Source organism: Thalassophryne amazonica, chromosome 1 (genome assembly GCF_902500255.1).
Source record: "Thalassophryne amazonica chromosome 1, fThaAma1.1, whole genome shotgun sequence".
In the NCBI taxonomy this organism is placed as follows: domain Eukaryota; kingdom Metazoa; phylum Chordata; class Actinopteri; order Batrachoidiformes; family Batrachoididae; genus Thalassophryne; species Thalassophryne amazonica.
This window is the reverse complement of record NC_047103.1, coordinates 150035083-150050571: the sequence shown is the minus strand read 5'-3', so window position 1 is coordinate 150050571 and position 15489 is coordinate 150035083. Positions and strand designations below refer to the sequence as shown.

At 38.4% G+C, this 15489-nt stretch overlaps 1 protein-coding gene across 3 annotated transcripts in view; it reads right to left on the bottom strand.

Annotated features, from left to right (window-relative positions):
- LOC117515349 (rho GTPase-activating protein 20-like) overlaps positions 1–15489 on the bottom strand; it is a 98420-nt gene that overhangs the window by 20570 nt on the left and 62361 nt on the right. For 2 of the 3 annotated variants that reach the window (XM_034175868.1, XM_034175875.1), the window contains exons 2-8: positions 11244–11354; positions 7456–7541; positions 4854–5027; positions 4588–4737; positions 3112–3153; positions 2955–3039; positions 2754–2831 (exon numbers count right to left, since the gene is read on the bottom strand). In XM_034175868.1, coding sequence (XP_034031759.1) covers positions 2754–2831; positions 2955–3039; positions 3112–3153; positions 4588–4737; positions 4854–5027; positions 7456–7541; positions 11244–11312 — 684 coding nt within the window. In that variant the 5' untranslated portion in view covers positions 11313–11354. Of the gene's footprint in view, positions 1–2753; positions 2832–2954; positions 3040–3111; positions 3160–4587; positions 4738–4853; positions 5028–7455; positions 7542–11243; positions 11355–15489 lie in introns of those variants that run through there. The other variant, XM_034175886.1, reaches the window with a different exon arrangement.

Genomic DNA, 15489 nt, shown 5'->3' with positions numbered 1-15489 from the left:
TGGTGTATTCAATTGAATATAGGTTGAAGAGGATTTGCAAATCATTGTATTCTGTTTTAATTTACATTTTACACAACATTCCAACTTCACTGGAATTGGGGTTGTACTTTAGCCTTGGTTGTGGCCATCACTTAGCTAATTAAGAAACGTTTGCCAACTGCAAAGTTCACAAAATTCGTTCCCCACCAAAGGACAAAACGTTCCACAAGTAGATCTATACTGTGTGCAATCAACTTTGTTCAGTTTTGCACAAACACACAACGATTCTTCAGGTTTGCTGAACTAAAGATGCTGACGCCGAGACCATGGTTCATGCTTTTGTTTCTTGTAGATTGGATTATTGAAATGTCCTATTTTCAGGGTTACTGCAGTCCAGGATTAGGGGTCTCCAGCTGGTTCAAAATGCTGCTGAAAGACTTTTGACATGAAGCAGAAGGTTTGAACATATTACACCCATTCTGGTATCTTTGCACTGGCTTCCTGTCTCTGTAAGAGCAGATTTTAAGGTCTTGCTGCTAATCTATAGAAATGTTCATGTATTTGAATCTTTTAAATTACTCATTTTAATTTTGATTTTGAACTGTTTTGTGTGAAGGGCCTTGAGGCAACTTTTGTTGTGATTTGGCGCATTATAAATTGAACTAAACAACCTGAGGCTGAGTCAGATACAGTAGTGTTCAGAATAATAGTAGTGCTATGTGACTATTTCTGAGTTTTGAGGTTTTTCTTTTTTTGAGTATTTTGAGGTTTTGAGTATATTTCTTATTGTTACATGGGAAACAAGGTACCAGTAGATTCAGTAGATTCTCACAAATCCAACAAGACCAAGCATTCATGATATGCACACTCTTAAGGCTATGAAATTGGGCTATTAGTAAAAAAAAAGTAGAAAAGCGGGTGTTCACAATAACAGTAGTGTGGCATTCAGTCAGTGAGTTTGTCAATTTTGTGGAACAAACAGGTGTGAAGCAGGTGTCCCCTATGTAAGGATGAAGCCAGCACCTGTTGAACATGCTTTTCTCTTTAAAAGCCTGAGGAAAATGGGACGTTCAAGACAGTTAAGAAGAACAGTGTAGTTTGATTAAAAAGTTGATTGAAGGGGGAAAACTTATACGCAGGTGCAAAAAATTATAGACTGTTCATCTACAATGATCTCCAATGCTTTAAAATGGACCAAAAAAAAAAAAAAAAAATGTGTGAAAGAAAATGGAAAACAACCATCAAAATGGATAGAAGAATAACCAGAATGGCAAAAGCTCACGCATTGATCAGCTCCAGGATGATCAAAGACAGTCTGGAGTTACCTGTAAGTGCTGTGACAGTTAGAAGATGCCTGTGTGAAGCTAATTTATTAGCAAGAATCCCCCACAAAGTCCCTCTGTTACATAAAAGACGTGCAGAAGAGGTTACAATTTGCCAAAGAACACATCAACTGGCCTAAAGAGAAATGGAGGAATATTTTGTGGACTGATGAGAGTAAAATTGTTCTTTTTGGGTCCAAGGGCTGCAGACAATTTGTGAGACGACCCCCAAACTCTGAATTCAAGCCACAGTTCACAGTGAAGACAGTGAAGCATGGTGGTGCAAGCATCATGATATGGGCATGTTTCACCTACTATGGTGCTGGGCCTATATATCGCATACCAGGTATCATGGATCAGTTTGGATATGTCAAAATACTTGAAGAGGTCACGTTGCCTTATGGTGAAGAGGACATGCCCTTGAAATGGGTGTTTCAACAAGACAATGACCCCAAGCACACTAGTAAACGAGCAAAATCTTGGTTCCAAACCAACAAAATTAATGCCTCGCAGATGTGAAGAAATCATGAAAAACTGTGGTTATACAACTAAATACTAGTTTAGTGATTCACAGGATTGCTAAAAAAGCAGTTTGAACATAATAGTTTTGAGTTTGCAGCGTCAACAGCAGATGCTACTATTATTGTGAACATCCCCTTTTCTACTTTTTTTTTTTTTTTACTAATAGCCCAATTTCATAGCCTTAAGAGTGTGCATATCATGAATGCTTGGTCTTGTTGGATTTGTGAGAATCTACTGGTACCTTGTTTCCCATGTAACAATAAGAAATATACTCAAAACCTGCATTAATATTTTTAGTCACATAGCACTATTATTCTGAACACTACTGTATCAGCCCATGGAGGTCATTAATAATGTTGCATGCTTTGTAGCCTAAAACCTTTGGTGATGTATTAACTAACTACTGATGTCATATGAAGGATGAAACATCATCAGTATTACATATATATAGTGAAGTCACTGAAGAAAAATATTACAAATGAAAATAAAACACAAATATAATGGCTGCAGTGTTGTGGGTTTTTAAAGTACAAATTTGTTTGCATGATGCTTGAATTTTGTGAATTTTGACTTGTCTTATATGCCGTTTTTATTTTCCTTCAATTGAGATTTTGATTTTTACTACAGAGAGTACGTTAAAATTTTATAACTAAAAGTGTGATTATAATTTTATCGTTGTCATTATTAAATATATTACAATTTTTTTTTTTTTTTTGGTGTCTCTGTGAAACACTTTCTAATCCAAATATGTGAGAGCGCTCACTAAATGAAATTCAGCACCATCAGGTTGTGTTTCAGGAAATATTAAATCAGAAATAAAAATCAATCTGGTGACCCAATGGCTAAAAAAAAATAAAATAGAAGAATCTGGTGTTGTCACGTCACACGCAAACTCACTGTTGTCTTTAATTTATTTATTTTATTACTCACGATGATGCTGAACTGCTGCAGGGCCAACCGCACCACCTCATTGGTTGAATCAGAGTTGCTGACTGGAAGCGTTTTTGTCTAACATGGGCAGCAGAAAACAGCAAAAACACTAATTAAAAAAAAAAAAAAAAAATCAAGTGAAGACAGGAAAACTCAGTTTCTCTATAAGTGTGTTATGTGATGAAACAAACAAACACCTACAGGAGCAAAACTATTGAGACCTTTTCCATAAACTTTCAGAGGAATGGTTTTTGGCTCTTCCTTCTCCTTCTCTTCTTTTATGTGGCTGCAGAGAGAAGACGATCACATAAAACAGGTCAACATATTTATGGAAACTTAAACGTGTAGACGAGTTTACCTTTTGATGAGGGAGAGCCACTTCTCTTTCTGTTCAGCTGAGCTGTGGGAAAACCAAACGTCAGCTTTGCTTCACACGTACTCCATGTCTGTGAACTCATAACATGTCAACGGCTCTTCTAAAAGGTTCTAACATGACTTTAAACAGACCAGTATCAGGTTTGTGGTGAATTACGGTAATTTCAGGATGAGCTCCAGTAAACAGTTTTACGAGTCTGTCATTAAACTGCACACCGAGTCCGAGAACTCTAATTATGACTGCTGTTACCCAATTTTGCCAAATCTGTATTGAAATGTACATATATCACAGCATTGACTGTTTACTAATGAAACATGATCTTTAGCGGAGTAAAATACAACAGACATATCAGCTACACGGACTCCCTAATTCAGTGAATTTAAAACCGGAGAGCACAGATGACTTGGGCTCGGTACGTTTGGTAAAGCTAAAATGCACCTTCAAACAATGATGGTCAGGTTTGGGAGGGTTTACTTGGTGCATTCACCACCTCCCAGAGGAGAAACCACCCAGACAGACTTGCAGTCCATCTTTACTTCTCAAGAGTAAAAATGGCTCTGCAGCCATGGAGTATATGAGCATCCACTTGTTCTTGGTCAATAATCAGGAAATACTCAGGCTTCTGCACCACATGGATGGGCAGCGCTCTGAAAGGCCACACTCTTAAATAAAGAGAGAATAAACTTCATACTATTCAACAATCCACTTGTTGGGACTTTGTGGAGCAGCTAGAGGACAATGAATAGGAGAGCTAGGCTAAGGTAAGGCTAACTATAATCTTTTAAAAATGTATAATCAATTATAAAGATTATTTACATTTAGTGAGCAAATTGTAAACATCAGTTTTGAAATTGGGGTGAAATTTTCGAGCTTTTCAAACATTGCATACCGATTCACCAAATCAGCATCATTACACGGTCATGTCTGGGTGTTCGTAGTCTTAACAGTTTCAATCGTGTTCAAACATCTTTAAACGGGGTAGTCCTACTGAGTACATTTTGAAACCTGTTTGATTGTGTACCATCAGGGTAAACGTTTGAAGCAAAAGCAGCGTTTGTTGCAGTTCTGGCTGAGAATACAGCTGGCTGCAGCTTTCATGTGGTTGCCAGGTCTGCACTTTATAAGCCAGCCAGTTGCTGATAGCAGGCATGCTGACGTAAGTTTCATCCTGTTTTTGTACTTTTTCTGGATCGTGCGGGGTGATAACAGGATGGTGCCCTGTGGAATAGAGCACCATCCCGTTATCGCCTTATTAGTACTATGAATGTGACAACAAGGGATCATAAGCAGATGCTGTTTCATTTTTAAGGGTCATAATCCACAACATGTGGGTCACAGTGTTCTACTAAATCAATGCTAATAAACTGGATATGTGGTGTTTGAGCATCCTGTACTAATCTAATTTAAGACAAACTGCAGCGACACTGCACCGCTTTGAAGGGTGAAACTGTGCGTTACCTGAATGTAGCGACACAGTTGCAGGTGGGCCAGCCCACGACGAAGCTCCTCTCTGGGTTTGAGCTTCCTTCATACACCTCCTCCATGCAGCCTGCTGTCCACATCTCACACAGACACACCTGAACTTTCTGCTTGAAGTGGTTGGCCGACCTGTGCAGACACATCATCGCATGCTAACCTCGCGTCTTAATCTAGTAAACCACACGAGCCAAACGCTGCCAGTCCAAATGTGTAGAACGGTTCCATACAGAAGCACTTGTGCTTACTTGGCCTTGGCGATAACCAGGATGTCACTGAACAGGAACAGGTGTCTCTGCTGAGTCTGCAGCCCCGTCTTCAGCTGAACATGGCCGTGAAAAAGAAGCGACCTATCCGAGCTGTTAAGGAGGGTCTGAACCAATGAACACGTCTCTGGGCACAAGGGAACCAGGAAGGTCTCCCTGGAAATCAAATTAATATATACAAATATATCTATGGAGCCAAATCATGTTAGATCAAAGTCAGATGTGTTACAGCTACAAGTACACACAACTCACTCACTACATTTTATCTTAGTGGATGAAACTATTTAATTTTTGACCGATTGAAACGATGTAAATATTTTATCTTAAACAAAAATTGTGAGACAGGTGAGGAGAAAGCAAGGAAATTAAAAAAATATTAAAAATGACACTGGCTACTATTTTAATGATCCATCAGGCTGCCTTACTAACTGTTCTAAAGTACAATACAAAGTTCAGACAGCTGACATACTGAACAGCACAAATATCATCCCGTCATACAACTGTTAGCAGCCGTGTTATGCTGCATTTACACATCGGCAGGACACGTTACGAATGTCATATTTGCGTAATTCTTGGCACATTCCTGATATTCTTAACATGACTTAACACATATAAATAGGTTTCTTAATAAGTGCGTGATGATGCGTGATATTCGTGATTTTTGTGGAGCATGTTTTTGGCTGTCAAAAAATCTGCCACGAATGTCACACACCACCCTCATTTGGCCTCATGTCGTAGAGGTTACAACTGAGCGTGTTGATCCGTCTTGATGAGTGGTGATCCTTAATACAGCATGACATCCTTCTTCTCTGACGTGTGCACAATTAAACCCTGCTGCAACGCATTTAATTTCATTGCTGCAGTATGCTGAAGAAGCACAGTGATGCCAAGTCGGCTCAAAGTCTTGTTCCAATGCCCATCAGCGCGCTCCTGCGGGTGTTCCACCTGCTGCTGCTGTGGCTGACGTTTGGGAAATTGAGCGAGACGAGAGCCGCGTGAAGCCACACATCTGGCTCTCTCCATCTCCTCCTCTCTGCACCACTCCATGGCACAGAGCCCAACTAAGCATGCAGTCACAAAGTTTTTCTGCTGTGGATTAATCTATATTTTGAGGAGCAAACTGGAGCGATCTGAATTGCTCAGCAGCTGACGGTAGGATGAATATGGGTGTGTGTGTGTTGAGACAATTTGCCTCATTCACAACTTGACAGAGAGTAACTATGCGCTGTTACGCCTAATAGCGCGGAACAGCGCGGGACATTATTCTTGAACGTGCGGAATGGTTCCTGATAATCTGCCAACAACACGTGCCATTAATCGTAACGTGTGGTAACAGGTTGCAGCAGTTCCTGAGGACATCTGACACCTCTACCCTGAATCATCACATTCGTGATCAGCGGCCAAGAATGTATACTTTGTGGCATTCGTGACTTGTTATGTATAAACACAGCATTACTGAGCCATCTTGGTCTAGTCATTATCAGTGTTGCCAGATACAGCTGTCACCCATTCATAATAAGCTTTTGAAATGGGTTATTCCTTATTCACTTATTCACTATTAATAGACGCCTGATCCTCTCATAAGTCTGCCTACAGGAGGATTATCTATTCCAGTGGATCCAACACCTTGCTTTAGTATCTGTGTGTGCAGTTAATCATGCACACATTCACACTGTGCAAACGGACACACGCGAGTGTCCCTTTAGGTTTGTGTGACCTCTGTGTGAGTCTTGGACTTGGCTGAGGTGACTTTGTGAGGACGTTCAAACCGCCTGCCGTCACTCCGGCTGACCCGGAACAAGTACAGGTGGGCTTATAAACAATAACATAAGACTCACCTCGTCCTGCTGACCCTGAACATGAAAAAAGAAAAGTCGATTTCAAAATCAAAGCTTGATTACAGGTCCCAGATCAGTGGTTATTAAAATTATTGAACGAGTTACATTAGTGATTTGTGAAATGGCTCCTCCTGGTAAAAGTCAACAGATGCTATTAAATTCAAAGTCTAATTTAGTTGTTTTAACATTAGTGCCTAAATGTTGCAGTAATTTACTTCAAAACAAATTTAAAAATAACCCGACTGCATTCTTCACCTATATTACATAGTAACTATTAATACAGGTGTCAATAAATTTCATTACTGATGAATTTGTTTGTTAATTGTACAATGACTCAATGTAGTGAATCATGTTAACGAAGTGTGTAAAAAAAAAAAAAAAAAAAAAAAGTAATAAAAATTGATGAACGTTTTCCTCAGCTTCCCACAGTCAAGAAAAACACAAAACAGATCACGCTACATTAAAATTACAATGAACATAATTGTTTGTATAATAATTCTAAATTAAGTGTTATAAAATTATAGAAAATGTGAATCACAAATTCCCTGGTGTTCATTAAATCTATTTCATATCATATTTTGTTTGACCAAAAGTCTAAACAGATACATAAACCGACCTACAAACCACAAAAATAGAATAATTATTATACCTGTGATGCCAAAACTTGACTTCAGATATGACTCAAAGATGAAGAAGTTTTCATGAAAAGTTCATTATTTTCTGTGTGTATGTGTGTGTGTTGGCACCTGGACAGGGTCTTTGACCTGGTCAGAGCCTTGGTGATGACGAGAGACGGAGCTGACTGACGGCGGTAACACTGAGACTTTGTCCGCTACGATATGAATAGGATAGAGACGTCAGACGACTAGATGCCAAAAAGAAAAAGCTAAATCAAATCTGAATATTGACAAGATATCAAAATGTTCATGTTTAAAATTTCAATCAAGCAGATTTTACACTTCATTTATCACCACGAGTGACTCACAACTAATGAAACATGGTTGAAACTGAAAAAGTTACTGAATCAGTTACTGAATCAAACTGAAACAGTTACCACAAATATTTTAATTTTATGACTAATTTTAGCATGTCCCCCTGAAAGCTGAGAAGAAGAGCCAAACAAAAATCCTGTTAAATAACTCAGTAACTGCTCACTTTTAAAAATTTACACAAAACCTCATCAGAAATAACCCAGACCTGGACTTTTGGACCTTTGTGCACCCACATCTCAATAAATAAATCCTATAATCCTAATTTCCCCACAGGGATTGTTCAAATTTAGTTTAGTCCAACTATGAAAGGATTTGTGGGTGAATAACTTGCATAACCACAGTTATTTCTCTGTTAATCAAACTAACACACAACAAAGATTCAGTTGTCTGTGACTGAGCTGAATATGTTACTGCTGCTGTAGTTTTTGGAACTTTGATCCATTTCCTGGATCGTTTTGATCGACTGCAGCGGTCTATTTTAAAGTTACACCAGGGTAAACTAGAAAAGCTCTCGAAGCCCAAACCTCTGCCCAGGCTGCTGCTGCTGAGTGTTTCAAGGATCGTTGATCATCGGTCATGTGAAAGTTTGTGTAATTGACAGGGTTGAGAAACTCATAATAGGGTGATTCTTAGACTACGGGCACTTATTATGTCCTTTGATCATATTGTATGAAAAACAGAAAAAAGGGGAAATTTCACACTTTTATAGTTATCTTTACAATGAAAGTGTGTTAAGAAATTTGTTCTAGTAGTCTATGATGACTTTTTCACCTTTTTTCAGCATCATTATATGCAAATATTGCCGTTTTGTGCTTGTCCCACACCCAGACTTTTGATCTTCAATGATAAAAATGAATGGTAAAGAAACGTTTTTTCTAATGTTTTAAAATATCTCTGAATAAAATATCAGTAAAATAATCAAAACATAATTGGGGTATTCAGTGTCATACAACTGTTGTGATTTTTTTTTAAACAAAATGTAGTTGTCCCACACTATTGCCGTAATTTCCACCACAACACTGTAATGTCCCTTTAAACAGTTTGTATGAAAGATTGTTTGGGTAGTTTCTATGGAGATAAACAGTGACATCAGAGCACATGTATGTAGCGCCAAATCACAACAAACAGTTGCCCCAAGGCGCTTTATTATTGTAAGGCAATGGTGTGGTGGAAATTAATTTACAAGGCCAATAGTGCCCGTAGTTAAAGAATCACCCAATAATAATAAAAAGCCTCATCTCCCAAAGTGTAACTTTTTTTTTGTATCTTACGACAAAGTCAGTATAATAATAGACCTACATGTAGCAACAGAGAAATCCGCTCAGAAATGTGTTTTCCAGCATTTTAGTAACAATAAATTTAAGACAGTTCATGAGAAGATTTGGGAGAATTTTGTGAAATACAGCAGTCAGAGTATTTATTAGCAAAGTTGTGAGAGTTGTGACAGTCCAGGAAATAATATACATGTCCACAAAGGGAGGACTATTGTGTGCACAGCAGTAAAAGTATCGGATTTGTACTTAATATTCTTCAATTTTCAGTTGGACTAATAAACACAGAGTTTGACAAATGATTAAACAAAGCTTGACTTAGCAATTAAAAATATTATTGCAAGTCACATTTCAACAGTAATGTTCAGTATTTGAACAGAGAAGTAAAGTCATAGAGCCGACATCCATCTAATAATTACAGGCTATGAAATAATAATCAGCACAAGTTACTTATTCTGAGATGTTAACAAAGATGCCCATTAACAATAACTCCATGACTCATGAAAAGAGGGAACTTTTGTCTGTGGTCCTGAATGAGAACAAGGTGTCCAGTGTTTTTCCAGAATATTTAAAAGAATTGTTTAATCAAATTGCAACATGACCAGTATCAGTGAATAAAAACTGCCATTGCCAAAATCATGAAGAGTAAAGGAAATTTTGCAAATTAATGCACGGTTCACATGCGTGCTGAAGCATGGAGGGGTGGTCTGTACGGATCAACCGTGATCCCTAACACCAATAAGCTGCGGAAATCTGTGATGCCGCAAGTCTTATCAGGACAAGAGGAAAAGAATACACTGATCATAATCTAAATGTCATTTTCAGCCTCCTCTGTCAGACAGATAAGGACGTGCTAAGAGGTCACCCGCTTCAAGACCGGAACATAACACGTAGGTCAGTGTTCTGGATGGTTCTCCATTCATTCTGCAGACTTTTTAATACTTTCACTCCAAGATGTTGTGCTGCACGTTCACACATTTCCCCCCCACACAGTGTGATATATCAGTGAGTTTGCTGCATCACACAGTGGCGACACATCCCTCAATAACACAAAGCAACATGGAGGACGCCCAGCTTTTCTGCTCTGCTCCTGGTTACTGAACACATCTTTGAATACAAGCAAATGAGATTCATGTGAAACTCATTCACAAAAACTGTACCCAGACTAGCAGACAGTGCAACAGGAAACAGCAACACAGGCTCAGTTCTCAAATGATTATGACTGAATACTTTAACGTCACGTTTAAAGGACTGTTGAATGACACATTTCTAAATTAAAATATCAGATTCTCTGATTATACTTTCAGAGTTTTGGGGAATAAAAAAAAAAAAATGATGCACTAAACCCAAATGTTCAACTTTAACAGAACGGCGACAATTTGCTTCTGCCTTCAAAATGCATGTACATACCAAAAAAACTGAAAGATTTATGCAAAATAACCCCGTCATATTACAGCATATTAGTTAATAACCATAGATTAGCTAATCTAAGAGTTGAACTAATCACAATCTGCCGGTTTCTCCATACAAAATATTTGCTAATTACATATGCAAAACAAAACAAAACAAAAACAAAAAACCCCCAACAAGAAAGAAAACTTATGTCAGGATCCGGTTTTTTAAGTATAAAATATATCATCAATTGATCATTAATATAACTGGGTGTACATCTTAATCTCTAAGATGTACACCCAGTTATATTTAGGCTCTGGGGCCCAATGGGGAGTGCACCCCCAGATTCATGAAAGGGATAAGCCTAAGACTCCCCCTAGACGGGACACCAGTCCATCACAGGTTAGCTCTCCAGCTGAGGCTGGTAGCCACGTAATGAGACTGGAAAGTGAACCCAGCTCTACGTACTCGTAGCCCAACTTGTTATCCCAGTGATCTACAAGCTCGACCATGATTCATGAAGCTGCAATGAAATTATTCTTAACACTGTTGATTGTTCAGGCTGAGTGGACGCCTACACATTTAAATTTTTGTTAAATGATAACGTCGGTGATTATTAATTAACAACTGAGAATAAACACCCATTTAACAGACACACTCCATTACACGACTATCAAAACCTACTACACAGGAGTAGACTTAATAGTTCCTGAAACTGTAGCCTTAAACTGCACTTTTTAAAAAATGTTTGTATTGTTTTTAAACTTCTGGTTCTTCTGTGAGCTTTAAACAATAAAGTCATTCAGAAGCAACAGTTCCGTGTTTCATTCTGTAAAACAATCCCAATAAACTTTGTAAATAGAACAATTTAAGTGTTACCCTTTTGCCGTCTTGGTGTCCGCCGTCTTGGCCGAGGCTGTCCTGTTGCTGTGGAGACATGCTGTCCATCAGTCTCCAGACACACGCAGCTCACGGTCCTCCTGCCCTCAGCTGACATGGAGAAGAAAGAAATGCTATTAATATTCTTCTTTGCCAGCACAAATAAACCATGTCAGCAGCAGCTTGCTGGGATTCTCAGACACACTGACAGGCTGGAAGCAGAGCACACATCTTCAAGGCAAAGTTTAAAAAAGCAACACTAAAAGTGAAAAGAAAAACAGGATCAGCTTTACTCTCCTCACCATCAGCGAGAGGCTGAGCTGCGACCAAAAGCACCTCCTGGATTATCAGCTGTGCCACTTCTTAATGCGTCTTTACGCACAGGTGGGAGGCGGCGCCAACACACAGCAAAAAATAAAAAAAATAAAATCTGATTTTAACAAGATAGTTTTCTTCAAGGCAGATAAACACTAACAGGATTTTTTTGGGAAAAAAAAAACCCTTTCAGTTTAACACTGCAAGGTGTATTTGGAGATTTTAAAATATTCAAGACTTTATATTTACTACAGTAAATACTCCTCTGTCAGACTGAAGCTGATATGAACAAATAACCAAGACCTCAATTAGGCATCGGTGTTTAGCTGCTTTGTTGATTTTCTCATATTTTAGCATTTATGTTAAAGCTACAGTGTGTAGAATGTAGTGTCATCTAGGGGTGAGGTTTTAGATTGTACTATGCACTTGCCGGTCATGGTTTTGTTTCCCTTCACATTATTGCTTATTTGGTGAAGGGGACCCACGATCCCTTGTCTTGTGATAAGCAAAAATGTGCGACTTGGCTCCATTTCACAAAAATGAGGGTTTTAAACTTGCTAGCCTGAACTAGCAACTAATAGGCTGTGCACAGGTGAGTAACCACTGATTCCTCATTTTTTCTTCATGAAGAGTAAGTAGGTTCCTACTGAGCTACTGTTTCAACATGGCCATGTCCATGAGGGGCGCACTCCCATGTAGATGCAAAGGCTGATTCATTTTGCACTAAAGAACAGAGACGGTTATGAATGCTACATTCATGTCCTCTGTTACACACCGAGTCATGTTGTGGGCTGTGTATATTTCCTCTTAGAGAGGAAAAATATTTGTATTGGTTTGAGTCGATGTTTTCTTAGGTGGCTAGTTTAGCAAAGTACAACCAGACAAATGTGTTTACCAACAGGTTAGTTGTTCTAAGATGGGTATCACTATATACTGATGGTTCCAGAGTTAGTATCACACGGGACATCAAACAGAGGTACTGTGCCATCCATTGATACATCACCTTTTAATAATGTATGCTAGTAGGTTCTTTAAAAAAAGGTTTTAGCTATAAACACTCCAGAGATATGAGGTAATGAATTCTGAAAATACCAATTTTCAGGAACCAATAAAATAAATGTTCATTCAATTTATTTATATCGAGTCAAATCACAACAAAGTCACCCCAAGATGCTTCACATGGGTAACCTGACCAAGCCCCCCGTAAGCAGGCGCGTAGGTGACAGTGGTTAGGAAAAACTCCCCCTGGTATTCTTTTGAGGAAGAAACCACAAGCAGACCAGATTCAGAGGGGTTACCCTCTGCTTGGACCATTCTAACAGTAACTGAGATCAAAGGAACAAAATAAGTGACCAGCCTATGTATCTGTGGCTTTAAGTGGAAAGGAGCAGTGGAGCCATGATCCATTTCGCTTTAAAAAGCCAACGTTTCTCCATCTTGCACCTACAGATTGTGTGGGTGTGTCTCAGTGGGCATGTCTCACAGGTCCATCAAAACACCTGTCATCAAAATCTAAAGTGAGCCATTTCAAACCTGAATTTTGCTTATAGCAGGAAGGTTTCTACAGGTACAGACAAATAACTGGTCCTGGAAGGGTGTTAATGCAGGCGCCTCAGTGCCACCTGTGGTTACTCTCCAGAGGTGGGATGAGCTGGCTGTCTGCCTGAGTGGCGATCCTGGACCCAAGGCGGTTCCGTGGTTTGGTGAATCCAGCAACGTACGGCATCAGTGCGTGTTCCCGGACGTCAGCTGATACATGTTCAATGTAAACTCCCACAAAATATTTATTTTATGAATTTGATATAAGATGACCATAAAGTGACATGATGTGTTTATGCATCATTTGAGCTATTACACATTTTAATTTTTTGGCTATATATATATATATATATATATATATATATATATATATATATATATATATATAATTTCAGGCTGCTCGTATCATATAATATGTATATGTCGCAGGCATGAACAAGTGAAGCTCTTCAGCATCTCACCATGTCATTTAGGTCCTTCAGACTTTTTTTTCCACACAAAAAATATAAAGAATAAAAATTTCTAAAATTATCTTCCTCAAACTCAAAGCAAATCTGTAAAACCTGTTACTCCCTGTAAATCAGTTTTATTGCCAGTTTTCTTTAGACAAATCAGGGGGTGGAAACATGAACATTTCCAAGTCACTGAATATGTCTTGGACTTTATTTACATCAATTATGAAGAAATATAAATGTTTCTTTCACAAAAACATCAAATCTAGGCTTTCATCTCAAATGTACTTTCTGGCAAATTGTAGCTGATTGTTCAGGTTTTTTTTTTTTTTAAGAAAATCCTCCTCTACACCACTTCATCAGGAAGCTGGATTTTATATTTTTAATTAATTTATATCAAGTTGTAGACATTTGCTTTCAGTTTGAGTTTAAGAAAGATAATTTTAGATTTATTTATTTATTTGTATTTGAAATGGCATGAACAAATTAAAATGTATGAAATGCCAAGTGTTCCAACACTTTTGAGTATACTTGAGACACACTCCATGGCATTTGTATTTAAGTGAAATGCATCATCTTGGTGTCACACAGAGAGCAAAATTAAGAGGTTATTTAAGTCCTTCAGACAGAAAAATTAAGAGGTTATTTAATCAACAGCTGCCTGCTCGTTTAAAAATCACTGGAGACACGCATATATAAGGGAACCTGAATTAAAGCCACTTTTAAAAACCTGGACCTCATTTCTGGCATAAAATATGGTCATTTACTCACCAATATACCTTTGGTCTCATTATTAGTCCATGGTTCAAATGACATGTTCAGTTCAAATCTGAGGCAAACATTTTTCTTCTTCTACTAAGATGGATTACAACTTTTTGTGGTACACAGCAGCAACTACTGTACAGGAGGAACCTAGCGGTCAACGTGACTCACTGATTTCAAAATCAGCTCTTTTCAACCAGACGTGCAGTGCCCTGACATGTCAATCATCTGTGTCCAATCAGATTTCAGGGGAGTCCAGTGCAACCCTGGCCTCCACTCTAGCTCCACCCATGCCAGGAAGTGTTCAACATTTGACATTTCCTGTTTCCCTGTGGACTCAAAATTTAGCACTTCCTGTTTGGGACTTTCTGTAGCATGAGTGAGCTTCCCTCATATAAATTTGTTAAAGTATGACATTAAAACGCCGTGAAAAGAATTGTCTATCAAAGCCAACAATCTCCAAAAATAATGAAGCACTTAAGTACTGGCACGCAGGGGTACAATGATAAACTAGCTCCATGACACAATATAAAATTATGCTACTGTTCCGAATAATTATGTAGAAAGTAACCTGTGGGGAGTGTTTTAAATTTAAATAAACTGTTCTAATGTATAAATTATAATACTTGATATTATCTTTCCCTATCTGTATATTTTATAAATCATTTATGATTCTTCTGCAAGAGGTCACTATTTCCTCCGCGCAGTAGTTAACTTTTCATGGTATCACAATATCAATAAATGAAAAAAAATTTTTTTTGATACAATTTATGATACTATCATCACAATTTACTTTACATCATTACACCCATACTGGCATGTTTAGTATAACAAAAGTAAAGTATCTATTTCACAGTCAGTTTTCTTTAGACAAGTCAGAGTGGATACATCAACATTTCCAAGTCACTGAATTATGGCTCTCAAAATAACACGTTCACTCACTCACTCACTCATCTTGAACTGCTTACCACAGTAAGGGTCACAGGGGGTCTGGAGACTAACCCAGCAGTCATAGGCCGTGAGGCAGGGTGCACCCTGGACAGGACGCCAGTCTGTCACAGGGCCACATATAGACAAAGAAACATTCACACCCTCACGCACACCTACGGACAATTTAAAGTTTCCAATCTACCTAACCTGCATGTCTTTGGATGTGGGAGGAAGCCAGAGCAGCTGGA